Source organism: Coffea arabica, chromosome 4c (assembly GCF_036785885.1).
Source record: "Coffea arabica cultivar ET-39 chromosome 4c, Coffea Arabica ET-39 HiFi, whole genome shotgun sequence".
Lineage (NCBI taxonomy): Eukaryota > Viridiplantae > Streptophyta > Magnoliopsida > Gentianales > Rubiaceae > Coffea > Coffea arabica.
The window spans coordinates 28,401,402-28,416,135 of NC_092316.1; the positions used below are offsets into that span (position 1 = coordinate 28,401,402).

The window sequence follows — 14,734 nt, forward strand, 5'->3', positions numbered from 1 at the left end:
AATTAGAAAAGACGTTCAAAATACAAAGTTGGAAATTGTCCGACCTAAAATGTTTTGAAAAAACTCATTTCTTTTCATTTAAGCTCCATTCCACTCATAAAGCAACATCAAAATAGTTTATCAACTCCAATCCTAAAGTTGGAAATGAAAGCACGAACAGTCCTAGGAAAACAGAAATTTTCTAGTTTTGCGTCGTATCATTTGAAAAATCATGTCTCAAGGTTCTTAAGTCCAAAATTTATAAACTTTATACCGTCAGAAAATAGATTCAAAGGGTTACGACTTACTAGAAGGTACCATTGTAAGATCCTATCCACAAGTAAGTCAAATTCCAACTTAAATTTGCTGCTTCATCCAGTAAAAGATAGAACAAGTATGTAATTTTAGTCAATTTTGAAAAATCACAGACATTCATGGAAATTGAGAAATATGCTGAAATTTTGCTGTTGATAATACTCTGAATCTAGTTTCAAACATAATAAACGAAACTCAATTTTGACTTTTCTACATTAAGATATAATAGATTTCCTATAACATCCCAAGGTTCCTTGCGAAAAAAAATTTCAGTGGCACTTCCTTTGTGTTTACTAATCTTTTTTTTTCCCGCCAATTCAAGGCTTTGTTCTTCCCATGAAACAGCTTCAACTCAAACATATACATATCAAGCCAACAACTTACTAAATCAAGCATATAACAGTCACCTACTCAAGTTAGAAAATGAACCCTAAACTAAAATTCCTAATCACAAGCTGGACGTTTCTTTAGGCAAGTCAAACTAGCATATAAAAGCTAGATATTTCACATAGCAAAGCTACCAAACCATGGCCAATACCTAAGCATCGTGTGTGGGCAGAAAATTACCATAAAACCAAAAATTTCACAACACCACTTCAAACCATAAAATTTTCTCATGAAACTACCGAAATTGAAACCCTAAACCACTAGTTGCATATATTGGAAGCAGAGGAAAGTTTATTGCCAAAGTTGCCTTGCACCTTCAAGAAAAATGGAAGCTTAATGTTTTTCCTCCAAAATCTCTCCACTCTTGCCTAATGTGAGACGCGGAAGCAAAGATTGGATCTTAGAGTACACGTTGCGAATTGCTGGAGTTGAATCCAACTTGGACCACTCAAGAACGAATTCAACGGTGGAGGACGCCACAATCAAGTGTGACCCCCCAGCCGAGGTGCGTCGCCCCCTGGACCCCCGACTCGCTGACCGGGCAGCGAGACCCCCGTACAGCTCAGCGTAAGCAATACTTTAGTAGTCTCGCCAGGATCTTCAAACTCAATCCCTTCAATGGGCGGTTTCTCTTGGGCTTGGATGGCATAAACCAGGGCTTGAAGCGACTCCTTGAATCTCTTGGATCGTGCTCGTGTCACTGGCCCTTGGGGCACCTTTACAGGGTCTACTTGAACACCATGGGTCTCGTCCGCATCATTCCCCTCCTCTTGAAAGGGATTTGCCCTCAAATCGTGCTCGTCCCCTGCAAGAAACGGACTTAAATCAGCGACATTGAATGTAGCACTAACATTATACTCACCAGGCAAATCTAAGCGGTAGGCATTGTCGTTGATGCGCTCAAGGACTTGAAAAGGCCCATCTCCTCTTGGTGATAGCTTGCTTTGTCGTTGCTTTGGGAATCTCTCCTTGCGCAAGTGTAACCAAACCCAATCGCCAGGTTCAAAGACAAGCTGGCGCCTATGCTTGTTTGCTTGTTGTGCATATTGGGCCGTCCTCCTCTCGATGTTGGCACGAACCTTGTCGTGCAATGTCCTAACGAACTCGGCCTTCTTCTTGCCATCTAGGTTTACATGCTCGGAAGAAGGTAATGGCAACAAATCCAAGGGGGTTAAGGAGTTAAAACCATACACAATCTCAAAAGGTGAGAATTGTGTAGCACTATGCATAGCCCTATTGTATGCAAACTCTACATGAGGTAGACACTCCTCCCATGACTTGAGATTTTTCTTTATAATTGCACGTAGGAGCGTGGATAATGTCCTATTCACTACCTCAGTTTGTCCATCCGTTTGAGGATGACTAGAAGTAGAGAACAACAGTTTGGTTCCCAACCTACCCCATAGAGATTTCCAGAAATAGCTCAAAAACTTGACATCTCTATCAGACACGATAGTCCTAGGTATGCCATGCAAACGAACAACTTCTTTAAAGAATAAGTCAGCAATGTGCAAAGCATCATCCGTTTTATGACATGCAATAAAGTGAGCCATTTTGGAAAACCTGTCTACCACAACAAATATGGAATCATGACCACGTTTAGATCGAGGTAGACCAAGTACGAAATCCATGGAAATGTCAACCCAAGGTTGGTGAGGTATAGGTAAAGGAGTATACAAACTGTTTGGGTTGACCCGAGACTTAGCTTTGTGGCACACACCACACCGTTCAACAATCCTCTCCACATCCCGGCGCATGTGTGGCCAGTAGAAGTGATCCTGCAACATAGCTAAAGTCTTGGTGACACCAAAGTGTCCCATTAGTCCACCACTGTGTGACTCATGGACAAGTAAGTCACGAATAGAACCTTGGGGAATGCATAACTTAGTAAGATAGAATAAGAAACCATCATGCACATAGAATTTTTCAAAGTTAGCCCTCCCACAATTCCCATAGGCATTTGAAAAGTCAGGGTCACTTGTATACAAGTCTTTCATAAGCTCAAACCCTAGGAGTTTTGCATCTAAAGTGTGAGAACCCGTAATTTTTCCAATTTCTAGGTTTTATTATATTTCTAGGTTTTCTTATTTTCAATGATTTGTTTTCTGCAATTTCTGTATCCGGAAAATTTTCTAGATAAATTTTATGAGTAAATATAATTTTTAGATGATTTTTCTAGTATTGAATAGGTTTTGAGAAATTAAGAGTGAATACCGGACGTGGGACCCACTAGTGCGAAAAGTTCAGCAATTTTCGGCCAACTAGGTTAAGTTTTGGATACTGGATTTAATTTACCAGGTGTTAAGGGATAAGTAGAGGATGTTATTTGGATTGGTGTGAGAGGGAACAAAGAGATAGAGATTCATTAATTAGGTGACAAGTGTCACCATTTTGTTGGATTGACTTGTATGACCACTATTCATGTCTTTACCAAATTAATATCAAAATTGACCAAAAATTTCCTTATTTTCTTCTCTCCTTGGCCGATTCTCTTCAAGCAACAAAAGGGAAAGAAAAACTCTCCAAACTCTTGCTTCAATCTTGCTCAAATTCAACCAATCAACCGTTTAATCTTGTTTTTGTTCCATAGAAACCCTTAAGGGAGTGATAGTGAGTTGTTTTGTGAAGTAATTTGGAAGATTTAAGTGCAAGGTTGCTCCATTCCTTTGGGTATCAAGGTGAGTAGTGAAGAAACTCCTTTTCTCTTTCCAATAATGCTTAATGAGCAACCTAAGTGAGTTAAAGTGATGATCTTTGGTGTTATTTCATGATTTTGGTTGAGATTGATGACACTTTCTATTTAATTAGAATTTTTCTGTTTTCATATGATTATTATTATGTGGTTATGTATGATGATTGGAAATGATATTTGAGGAAGCTAGGAGGTGGAAAAAGTGATTAATTGCAAGAAATTTCTGTTTTGGAAGAAAATTGAAAAAAACTAGGGTTCCTTGTTCTTCATTCTGTCTGAAATTTTAGGTCCTAGTTAGAGGCCGAATTGGCCTTGGCTTAAAACATGAAAGTTGTAGGGAATGACATTTTAGAGGTACCTACAAAACTTCAGGTCAATCGGAGTAGTGTAGAGTGAGATAAGTCGAAATTACTATTGCTGTTCTGGTTTTACCCGAAATCGAGATTTGCGACTGTAATTGGGTGTTTTGGTCTGAACTGCTTCCGAATTGGTTGTTGAGGCCTTCTGATGAAATTTAGCCCTATTTCTTAGCTTTCAGGTGGTTTTGTAATTTCTGGATTTGGACTTGTAGAGCCTGAGTTATGATGTTTCCGCTAGAATGCGTTTTGGTGAATCTGTTTTACGTTTTTGATGTGGTATCTTGCATTTTTGACCTGTTTGCACTCAAAACGGGGTTGAGTGACCTTCTGTGATGTTGTAGCCCTGTCTTTTAGCTTCGAAATGGTGGGTCTTACACCTTCATCCGATAATTCTAGGGTATTTGGTGCCATTACCGTAAAAAGAGGTCAAAAACTATTTTTTTCAAGGCCAAAGCTAATTGCATTTCCGAATTTTCTGGTTTTCTCTAATGTTTGTATATGTTTATGGAACCCTATTGGGGTCATATTTGGCATTGATTTATGATTCTTTATCGAGTCTCATTGTACTTGTTTACATGTTTTAAGGCTTACTCTTATTCCGGTCATTTCCTAGCTAACTTTTGTACTTGTACTACTTTGAGCCTAGTGAACGGCTTTTGGGAAATGAGATGAATTTTGTGTGAGATGTTGGGACTGATTTGAGGAAATAATGAAGCCATGATGGCTGGAAAATAGGTAAAAACAAGGGATATGCTGCCGAAAGTTTACTTGAAGGCTAGTTGGATTTACTTGTGATTTGAGCAAAGGGCTTTTGGGTTGTTTGCGCCTAGGTCTTCATGTTACCTTTTCGTTTCCAAGAAAATCATGTTTTCCACCCTTGCATTAGTATTTATTTGGCAAGGCGTACGATGTGTAGTCGAGCCTCACTTATGCATTCCGTTTACTCGATTTTGGATATGAAACCTTCAATTAGTTTACTTTGATTATTTTAGGGTTTCTTGGCGATTAAGGCCAATCTGAAGTGGAAACTTTTGAAGTTGAGCCGGTGAGTGTACCACTCCCCTCCATTGCTGTTTAACTTGATTTCTGCTCTGCAATCTGTTTAATTTGTTTGAGACGAGGGTGTACTTTATCACACTCGTTCTCTTGTCTGTTCATATGTCAATTTTGGTGTCAATCTGAATCTGTATCTGTATCTGTATCTGTTCGGACGTCGTTTGGAAACTTGTAACCAACGACCTTTCTGTGACCTATGAGCTCAAATCCTGTGGCTAAGTTATTCGAGTCGGGCCGGCAAGGGCCTGGACGATTAGATAACGAACCACGGTAGTCTGTTCGGGGATTTTTGGGTATTGAGACCCTTGATTCCGGTATACTCGAGTATTACCATTTCTGTTTCTGTTGAGGTGAGCGGGCCCGGTAAAGGGGTGTTTGGTGGATGGAATTCGGTGTAAAGAGGGGTCTACGGACGCGTTGATTCTATATACGTTGACGGAGAGTCAACTGGTTTGGATCAAGTACTGCGCTGGAAATTTGGCTCCTGAGAGCCACCCGTATCCTTCTGATTTGAATCATTGGTTCCTTTGCTTTACATCTGGCATGTGTACTTGATTTGCTAAACGTGAAATGCCATGATTTTATTGCTATCTGTTTGGTACCTCATTGAGCGCAAGCTCACCCCTTTCTGCTCCCTTTTGTTTTCCTTACAGGAAAATATACACCTTTGGACTGGATTTGACAAAAGGCTGCCAAATTGAGCTAGTTGAACATATCTTTTGTATAGCTCATGTATTAAAATCCTAGATATACTTTTGGGGCGTTTTCTCTTTTGATTTGGCAAACCGTGTATATATATTAACTTTTGAAAACTTTTGTATGTCATTTTGATTTGTAAATGCTAAAGTTCAGATGTGAATGTTTGTTAGCTATTTCGGTTGGGTTCTGACGGGTCGATTACTATTCATGGCCGACTCCGGATTTCATTTTTTTATTTTGAGTTATTTTACCATTTTGACTTGTTTACGCTCGTTTGTAAGTTCTGGATCGCAATAGATAGTTCTAGTCTGCATTGTTAGTCCTGGCGAGAGCTGGGCAGGCGACCCGCCAAACCCTCTGGTTCGCCTTAGGGGAAGGTGGGGCCGTCACATAAAGCAGTGAGCAAGATGTGTCTACGAGATAATGTAACAGCCCCACCTTCCCCTAAGGCGAACCAAAGGGGTTAGCGGACTGCCTGCCCAGCTCTCGCCAGGACTAACGGATCAATTTACGTCGATCTAATATGTTCCGGAACACACCAACGCGTGCAAACAAGTCAAAATCACAAAATAAAAAAAAAAAAAAAAGAAAATCGAAGCCGATGATGAACAGTACCGGCCACGTCAGAATCCGGAGTTCAACCAAACATCAATCCAACATATATATACATTGAAATTCAACATTTACAACCAAATGGCATGCCAAAAACCATTCATCATGGATATACATGTTCGGTTTGCCAATCAAAAGAAAATGAACCCAATACACATTAGGGTTTCATTCAACAAGCTAAACAAAAGACATTTACACTAGCTCCACTTGGCAATCGACTATCCAATCCAATCCCAAAAGTAATTATATCCCTGTAAGGAAAACAAATGGAACGGAATGAGCTTAAGCCCAGTGATATACTACCACATAAGCAACAAAGATCACTTAAGCATAACCTTTCATTTCAAGTACACAATTAAGGAATAAAACAAATCAGTAAAAGGATACGAACGGCTCTCAAGAGCCCATTTCCACGCTTACATTCTTGATCCAACCTCATTGACCCTCCGTCAATGTTTAAGAGTACCAACCGTAGACCTCACTTCACTTCCATTCCTTCCACCCAACATACCCCAACCGAGCCCGCACTCCAATCAGTAGCTTTTGGTGATACTCGAGTACACCGGAACCAAGGGTCTCATTACCACAAGATTCCCATTTCAGTCCCCGTGGCTAGTCAATTTTCACGACCAAGCCCTCGCTGGCTCGATTCAATTGACTACCAACGGGGTCGAGCTTAGTAATACAGTAGGGCCGTTGGATACTCGTCCAACCGACACCTAAACAGTTTCCCATGAATGGAATTCAATATCTCATATAGCAAGTGCAGTATTACAGTGAAACGGTAAACAGTCATTAACAGGATAAAAGGGATGAAGGCGGTCAAGTACACCCTCACCTTAATCATTTCCAATAGCCAAACAAGCCTTCAAGGCATCACAATCACATATAGCAAAGCCACATTATAAACATTCAAGTGAGTAGTATACTCACCAATCAAGTAGGTGATGTTTCATGCACCGTCGTTAAAAGGACGTCGTGAACCACCGTCACGTCCTAAAACAAGCAAACAAATACAATGAGACTCGATAACGAGTCATAAACCAAGGCCAAACATGACCCCAATAGGGTTCCATAATCATATACAAATTTTAAAGGAAACCAGAAATTTTGGAAATGTAACTAGCTTTGGCCCTGAAAAAAAAACAGTTTTTGTCCTCATTTTGCGGTAATGGTACCAATTTCACTACGATTATCGGATGAGGGTGCAAGACCCACCATCTCGAAGCTAAAAGACAGGGCTACAACATCATAGAAGGTCACTCAACCCAGTTTTGAGTGCAAACAGGTCAAAAATGCAATATACTACATCAAAAACGTAAAACAGATTCACCAAAACGCATTCTAGCGGAAACATCATAACTCAGGCTCTACAAGTCCAAATTCAGAAATTCCAAAACCATCTGAAAGCTAAGAAACAGGGCTAAAATAATGTAGAAGATCACTCAGTCCAATTCCTAGTACAACCAGGTCAAATATGCGAGATACTAAACCAGAACCACAATAACGGGTTCACAAACTACATTCTGCTGTAATCAGTACAACTCAGTCTATACAGGTCCAAATTCAGAAATTCCAAAGGCATATGGTAGCTAGGACATCAAGCTCCATTTCATCAGAAGACCTCAACAGCCAATTCCAAAGCAATTCTAGCCAAAACAGCCAATTACAGGCGCAATGCCTACATTCGGATCAAACCAGAACAGTAATAGTAATTTCGACTTTTCTCATTCCACACTACTCCAATTGACCTGAAATTTTATAGACACCTTTAAAATAGCAATACCTACAACTTTCATGTTTTAAGCTAAGGCCAATTCGGCCTCTAACCATGAGATACAAAACCGGACAGAATTGGGGATATAAAACCCTAACTTTCTCAAATTCCTTCCACACCAGAAATTGGTTACAATTATCTATCATATACACCTACTAGAGTCATTAAATATCATTTCCCATCGTCAAGGATAGCCACAACATCACATTCATATTAAACCAGAAAATTCATCAATAAATTGAAAACTTCACCAATTCATCTCAAACCAAGAAATAAACCACAAAATTCATCACTTTAACTACCACTAGGCACTAATTAAGCTTCATTAAGTGAAGGAGAAAGTTCAATCATCACTCACCTAGTAAACAAGAGAGGAAGAGTTGCTTGTCCTCTTAGCTTCCCAAAACACTTCACCAAACCACTTACTGACACCTAAAGAAGAGATTTTATGGAGTAGAAACAAGTCTAAGTGATTGCTTTGGATGATTTGCACTAGATGGATGCCAAACTTTGAAGAGTTTTTCTTTCTTCCTTGCTCAAGGTGGCCGGCCACAATGGAGGTAAGAAATGGTGATTTTTGTGGTAATTTTTGAGATATTTAATCAATTGGTCAAATAAGTCAAAAAGGTGAATAGTTGTCATAAGTTACAACCACTCTTAAGGTGACACTTGTCACTTCATTTAAAGCATCTCTATCCTTTAAGTCCCTCTCACATCAATCACATCTCAACCACTATTTATCTCTTGACACCCGATAAATTTTACTCAATATTCGGAACTTAACCTCCTTGGCCGAATTTTTCCGAACTTTTCGCACTAGCGGGTCCCACGTCCATTATATATCCTTATTTTTTTCAAAAACTATCCAATACTAGAAAAATCATGTAAAAACTATATATCCGCTCATTAAAAATATCTAGAAAATTTTCCTACTAAAAAAAATGCAGAAAACAAACCATTAAATAAATAAAACCCTAGAAAATGGGAAAAGTACGGGTTCTCACAGATAAAGCGTCAGCCACTACATTAGACTTACCTGTCTTGTACTTGATGACGTATGGGAATGACTCGATGAAGGCTACCCATCGGGCATGCCTTTTGCTTAATTTTTGTTGTCCCTTGAGGTGCTTGAGGGACTCATGGTCAGTTTGGATGACAAATTCCCTGGCGCGGAGGTAGTGTTGCCAGGTCTCTAAGGCACGTACAAGAGCGAGCAACTCCTTGTCATATGTAGAGTAGTTGAGAGCCGCGCCACTTAGCTTCTCACTAAAATAGGCGATTGGCTTGCCACCTTGCATTAGTACGGCTCCTACTCCAACACCTGATGCATCACATTCCACTTCAAAAGTAAGATCAAAGTTAGGTAGTGCAAGAAGTGGTGCATGTGTGAGTTTGTGTTTTAATAATTGGAAGGCCTTATCTTGTGCTTCCCCCCAAAAGAACTTCTCATGCTTTTTCATGACCGTGGTAAGAGGTGCAGCAATGGTGCTAAAATCCTTCACGAAGCGGCGGTAGAAGCTTGCTAGGCCATGGAAACTGCGCACTTCACTTACAGAGGTAGGCGTTGGCCACTCTTGGATGGCCTTGACCTTTTCTGCATCCACATGAATGCCCTGCGCACTTACCACATATCCTAGAAACACAACATGGTCAGTGCAAAATGTGCACTTCTTAAGGTTGGCGTATAGCCTTTCCTTTCGAAGTACATCAAAAACAGCTTTGAGGTGCTCAAGGTGCTCCTCTAAGCTCCTGCTATAGATCAAGATATCGTCAAAGTAAACCACTACAAATTTCCCAAGAAAAGGTCTCAAAACATGGTTCATCAGACGCATGAAAGTACCAGGGGCATTAGTTAAGCCAAAAGGCATCACTAGCCACTCGTATAGACCATGTTTAGTTTTGAAAGCAGTTTTCCACTCATCACCTTCTTTCATTCTTATTTGGTGGTAACCACTTTTCAGATCAATTTTAGTAAAGATAATGGCACCATGCAGTTCATCTAAGATATCATCTAACCTAGGAATAGGGTGACGATACTTTACCGTGATCGCGTTGACTGCTCTACAGTCGGTGCACATTCTCCAAGTTCCATCCTTCTTAGGCACGAGAATCACAGGTACAGCACACGGACTTAGACTTTCGCGAGCCCAACCTTTCCTTAGTAACTCCTCCACTTGCCTTTGCAACTCCTTAGTTTCCTCAGGGCCCATGCGATAGGCCGGTTTGTTAGGTAATGGAGCTCCAGGAATGAGGTCAATCTGGTGCTCGATTCCCCTTAAGGGTGGTAGTCCATCGGGCACATCCTCAGGAAAAATGTCCTCAAATTCCTGTAAAAGAGACAAGATACAAGGAGGTAAAGAGTCAGTAGGTATGGATGAGATGACCAACTCTTCTTTGCACACAAGTACAAGTAAGAGTTGGTTAGAAGATAAAGCTCACTTTACATCTTTGGCTTTTACTAGCAAGCTTAGTTTCCCCTTACTTTCTCCTCTCATGGCCGACTCACTTGTAGCCTTTTTCTTCCCTACGAGTTCGGCCACACTCTAAATTTTTTTCTCCTCACTTTTTTCTTGCTCTTTTTTCTCAAGTTCTAGCTCATACTCACTTTGGAGTTTTATTTGATCTTCATACACTTGCTTTGGTGTGAGGGCTACAAGAGTCACTTTTCGATTACAATGAGTAAAGACGTATTTGTTGGCTTTCCCTTTGAACTCCACTTCTCGGTCGTATTGCCAAGGTCGCCCAAGAATGAGATGGCTTGCTTGCATTGGCACTACGTCGCAAGTGACTTCATCTTCATACTTGCCAATTCGAATTGGCACTTTCACTTGTCGAAATACACGGACCTCCCCTTCATTGTTCAACCATTGAAGGCGATAAGGTCTAGGATGTCTGATGACTGGGAGCCCTACCTTCTCTACCATGAGTAGACTAGCTACATTGGCATAACTTCCACTATCAATAACAGCACTACAAACCTTATCCTTGATATGACATCTCGTGTAGAAAAGGTTATCCCGTTGTACCTTTATTTCCTCTTCCTTGGCGCGGGTGGTGAGGACCTTTCGAACCACCAAGCATCCAATCTCCTCATGTGTGGGTATCTCCTCACTTGAATCATCCCCTTCACCCTCTAGAGGTGGCATCCCTTCATATTCCTCCTCTTCATCGGACACAATCTCGCCATTTGGCAATAGTAGCATAGCTCTTTGGTTGGCACATTGAGATGCGATATGACCATAGCCTTGACACTTAAAGCACTTAGTGTCTCGGCCGCGCGGCTTAGAAGCTCCATTATTAGCCTTAAATTCAGGTTTGGCCGTTGTCTTGGGTAGAAAAGCATTCGGCCTTGGTGGTTGAGACGGAGTTATGGCCTTCTCCTCCCTCTTTGGTTGAGGGGTACGCCAATTTCCAGCTTGGTACATGGTGCTAGACCATTTACTTCCCCTCCTCTTGAGGCGTCGTTCAACTGTAACCGCCTTCTCCAACATTTCATTCATGTCGAGGTAGTGTTGGAGTTCCACTCCTTCGGCAATCTCGGGGCTCAAACCATGCAAAAATCGAGCCATAGTGGCTTCTCCATCCTCACGCAAGTCTGCCTTCATAATGGCCATCTCCATCTCTTTATAATAATTCTCGACTGACAAGGAACCTTGGGTGAGAGATTGTAACCGTCGGTGTAAGTCACGGCTATAGTAGCTCGGCACGAACCTTTTCCTCATGAGACTCCTCATCTCATCCCAAGTCTCCACGGCCCTTTCACGATTTCTTCTTCGGCTTAGTCGTAATTGGTCCCACCAAATGGAGGCGTAGTCAGTGAACTCCACGGCTGTAAGTTTTACTTTTTGTTCCTCCGAGTAGGTGTGGCACTCATAGACCAATTCGATTTTCCGTTCCCATTCCAAGTAGGCTTCGGGATCGGACTTGCCTTGGAAGAAAGGAATTTTGAGTTTGACCCCTTAATGGTGTCGTCTCCTCGCCTTTGTGCACGGTGATCAGTTTGGTACCTCCCCTCAAACGGATCCTCTTCATCATTGGAGTACACCGATTCCTTGCCTTTACTCGAGCTATGTAGATTCCTCGAGTTTTCCAACTGATCAATCCGGTCATGCAATGGTTCAATGGAGGTTTTAAGCAATTGCTTGAACTCCCCCATCATGGCATCTAGGCGTAGTTGAAGGTCCATTGCTTGGTCACCAACTCCACTAGACATGCTTAGGTACACCTGTAAAAGAAAACAAAACAAAACGACTTCTTCTCTTTTTTTTTTTGTTTTTTTTTTTACAATGTAGAGGTCACTCACACTCGTGTTTCACTCAAGTGTATCACTCTCTAAGAATCTCACCAACAATTCCTTGGCTTGCTAGTTGCTCAGATTGAACAACCTTAGGCGTCACCGCAAGGTACGTTCTTGGCTAATCAACAAGTAACACAAGATGGTAGCTATGAATGGAGGTGAATAAGGATCTAGACGCAATCTAAAACTCATAATAGGACTAACAATAACTAAGACTCGGAAGAGAAAGCAAAACAAATGAACTCAAAGCTGAAATATTGAAAATCCTAGAAAACTCTACCCGTGACCCAAATTTCTGGAATTTTGTGAGCTGCTGGTTCGTGGTCCGTTGGTCAGTGTTTGGAGGTAGTTTGGTGCTGGTTTGAGGTAGAGGTCACCCTCAAATTGCAACCCAATCGGCTCACCAAGTGGTGCTCAACTGGATCAAAATTGTGGGCTGATGAGGGCAGGGCAGATCAAGGAGTTTTAGGAAGGTTTGGATTTGGTTTGTTGATTTTCTTGGCTGCTATCAATCCCAACGAAATTAGGATGAGTTGGAGTCAAGGTGGGACTTGGTGCACAATTAGGAAACTAGAGGCAATATCTTTCTTTCCTTTTTTTTTTGTTTTTTTTTTGTTTTTGGCTCAAAGATTCTTTCAATCACGAAATTCCAGTCCCAAAAGTCGGATCTCCAATCAAGGCTTGCCAAGGCAATATGGCCGAATGTCTCAAGGGCAAGAAACCGTAAAATCTGAAACAAGGCTTCAAGAATTTCCAAGAGCAGCCCTTGGATGTCCAAGAACTTCAAGAAATTTGTTCAAGAAGCTCAAGAACTACCCCAAGTATGTTTTGGTATCCAAGATTTGCAAGGAACAACACAAGATCTCAAAGAACCAAGGCAAATAGATTCAACAACCACCCAAGAAGACAAATTCCAGAAATATGTTTCAAGAACAAGGTATGCGACACCCTTTTTTTTTCACTTTTGCTGGGCAGTTTTGGCAACCCAAACGATGCAACACTCCACAAGAATTATACCACAATCTGGACAGAAACTAGGGGCAACTAATGACTGAAATTTTCTGGACAGATTGCACAAAACACGAACACACAATATTCAAGGGACAAACGCAAAACAGGTTCGGCAGCCACCAAGAAATAAATTCCAGCAATGACCCAAGGAAGCAACAAGGTACGCAAGACAGGTTTTTTTTTCTTATTTCTGCTGGGTTGTCCACACGACCCACAGACGCAAGACTCCAAACAGAATTAGACCAAGAACTAGACAAAAACTAGCAACAAGTAACGACGGACAAATCTGGACAGATTACTATGACGACAAACCCAACTCAAGATGCAACAAGGATGGAAACCCTAGCCGCCGCTCTTGTTGTCTTCTTTTGTTTTATGGACAAGATATAGATGACCAACACTAGACACTATCCATGCACGATGATAATTCTGGACAGAAACAAGACCGGCACGCAACAACGAAGACAAACAAAACAGTTTTGGATTTGACAAGAAGGATAACAACGACTCACAAAACCCTAATACGTAGCTACGACTATGGAAGATAAAAGACAGATTCAAAGACAATAAAGGGGATATACGTGATACCTCTATCCTTGCTCTGATACCAGATGATGTGAGACGCGGAAGCAAAGATTGGATCTTAGAGTACACGTTACGAATTGATGGAGTTGAATCCAACTTGGACCACTCAAGAACGAATTCAACGGTGGAGGACGCCACAATCAAGTGTGATCACTTGATTGATAAGTCAATAAACAACCTAGGAGCCACGCTAGGATGTTCAACTTAGCTTTCACAAGCTAAAGGAATTTGCCTTAATGCAAGACGAAATTTTGAAGGTTTATTAATAATATCGCAAAAACTGCATGTAAAACATGACTTAAGGCTATTTATAGCCTTGACTAAACCCTAATAAAGCTTGGAAAATACAAAAGAAATTCGGCCAGCGCACATCCTTCACTTGGCCGAATATTAGCCCAACAACCTATGGCCCGTAAGCTTTGGGGGCAACGCCCCCGAACCCCCCACCGGGGGCTTCGCTGCCCCCCCGGGCCCCCCAGTCGAGGCACGTCGCCCCCTGGACCCCCGACTCGCTGACCGGGCAGCGAGACCCCCGTACAGCTCAGCGTAAGCAATACTTTAGTAGTCTCGCCAGGATCTTCAAACTCAATCCCTTCAATGGGCGGTTTCTCTTGGGCTTGGATGGCATAAACCAGGGCTTGAAGCGACTCCTTGAATCTCTTGGATCGTGCTCGTGTCACTGGCCCTTGGGGCACCTTTACAGGGTCTACTTGAACACCATGGGTCTCGTCCGCATCATTGCCACTACCAAAATCTATCTAGAGAGAAAATCATAATAGTGCAATGGCAAAACCATCATGCTAAATAAAATCAGTGAACATATCAAAGGTGAGAAATAACACAAACTTTAATCTCGATAAAAAGAAGAGTTAAAACTTGGTTACTATTCTTGCTAGCTCTTAAACCCATACACTGTCCATTGAATAATTTCTGCCTTTCGAATGACAAACGAAAAATTTTCACTT

At 41.4% G+C, this 14,734-nt stretch overlaps 1 protein-coding gene across 1 annotated transcript; it reads right to left on the bottom strand.

Annotated features, from left to right (window-relative positions):
- Positions 1-1,163: 1,163 nt before the first annotated feature.
- LOC140004755 (uncharacterized) lies at positions 1,164-12,089 on the bottom strand. The gene is made up of 5 exons (XM_072044899.1): positions 11,933-12,089; positions 10,540-11,834; positions 9,421-10,203; positions 8,913-9,321; positions 1,164-1,930 (listed from the first exon to the last, which is right to left on the bottom strand). The coding sequence occupies exons 1-5, from the start codon at positions 12,087-12,089 to the stop codon at positions 1,164-1,166; spliced, it is 3,411 nt and encodes a 1,136-aa protein (XP_071901000.1).
- Between the last annotated feature and the right edge of the window lie 2,645 nt (positions 12,090-14,734).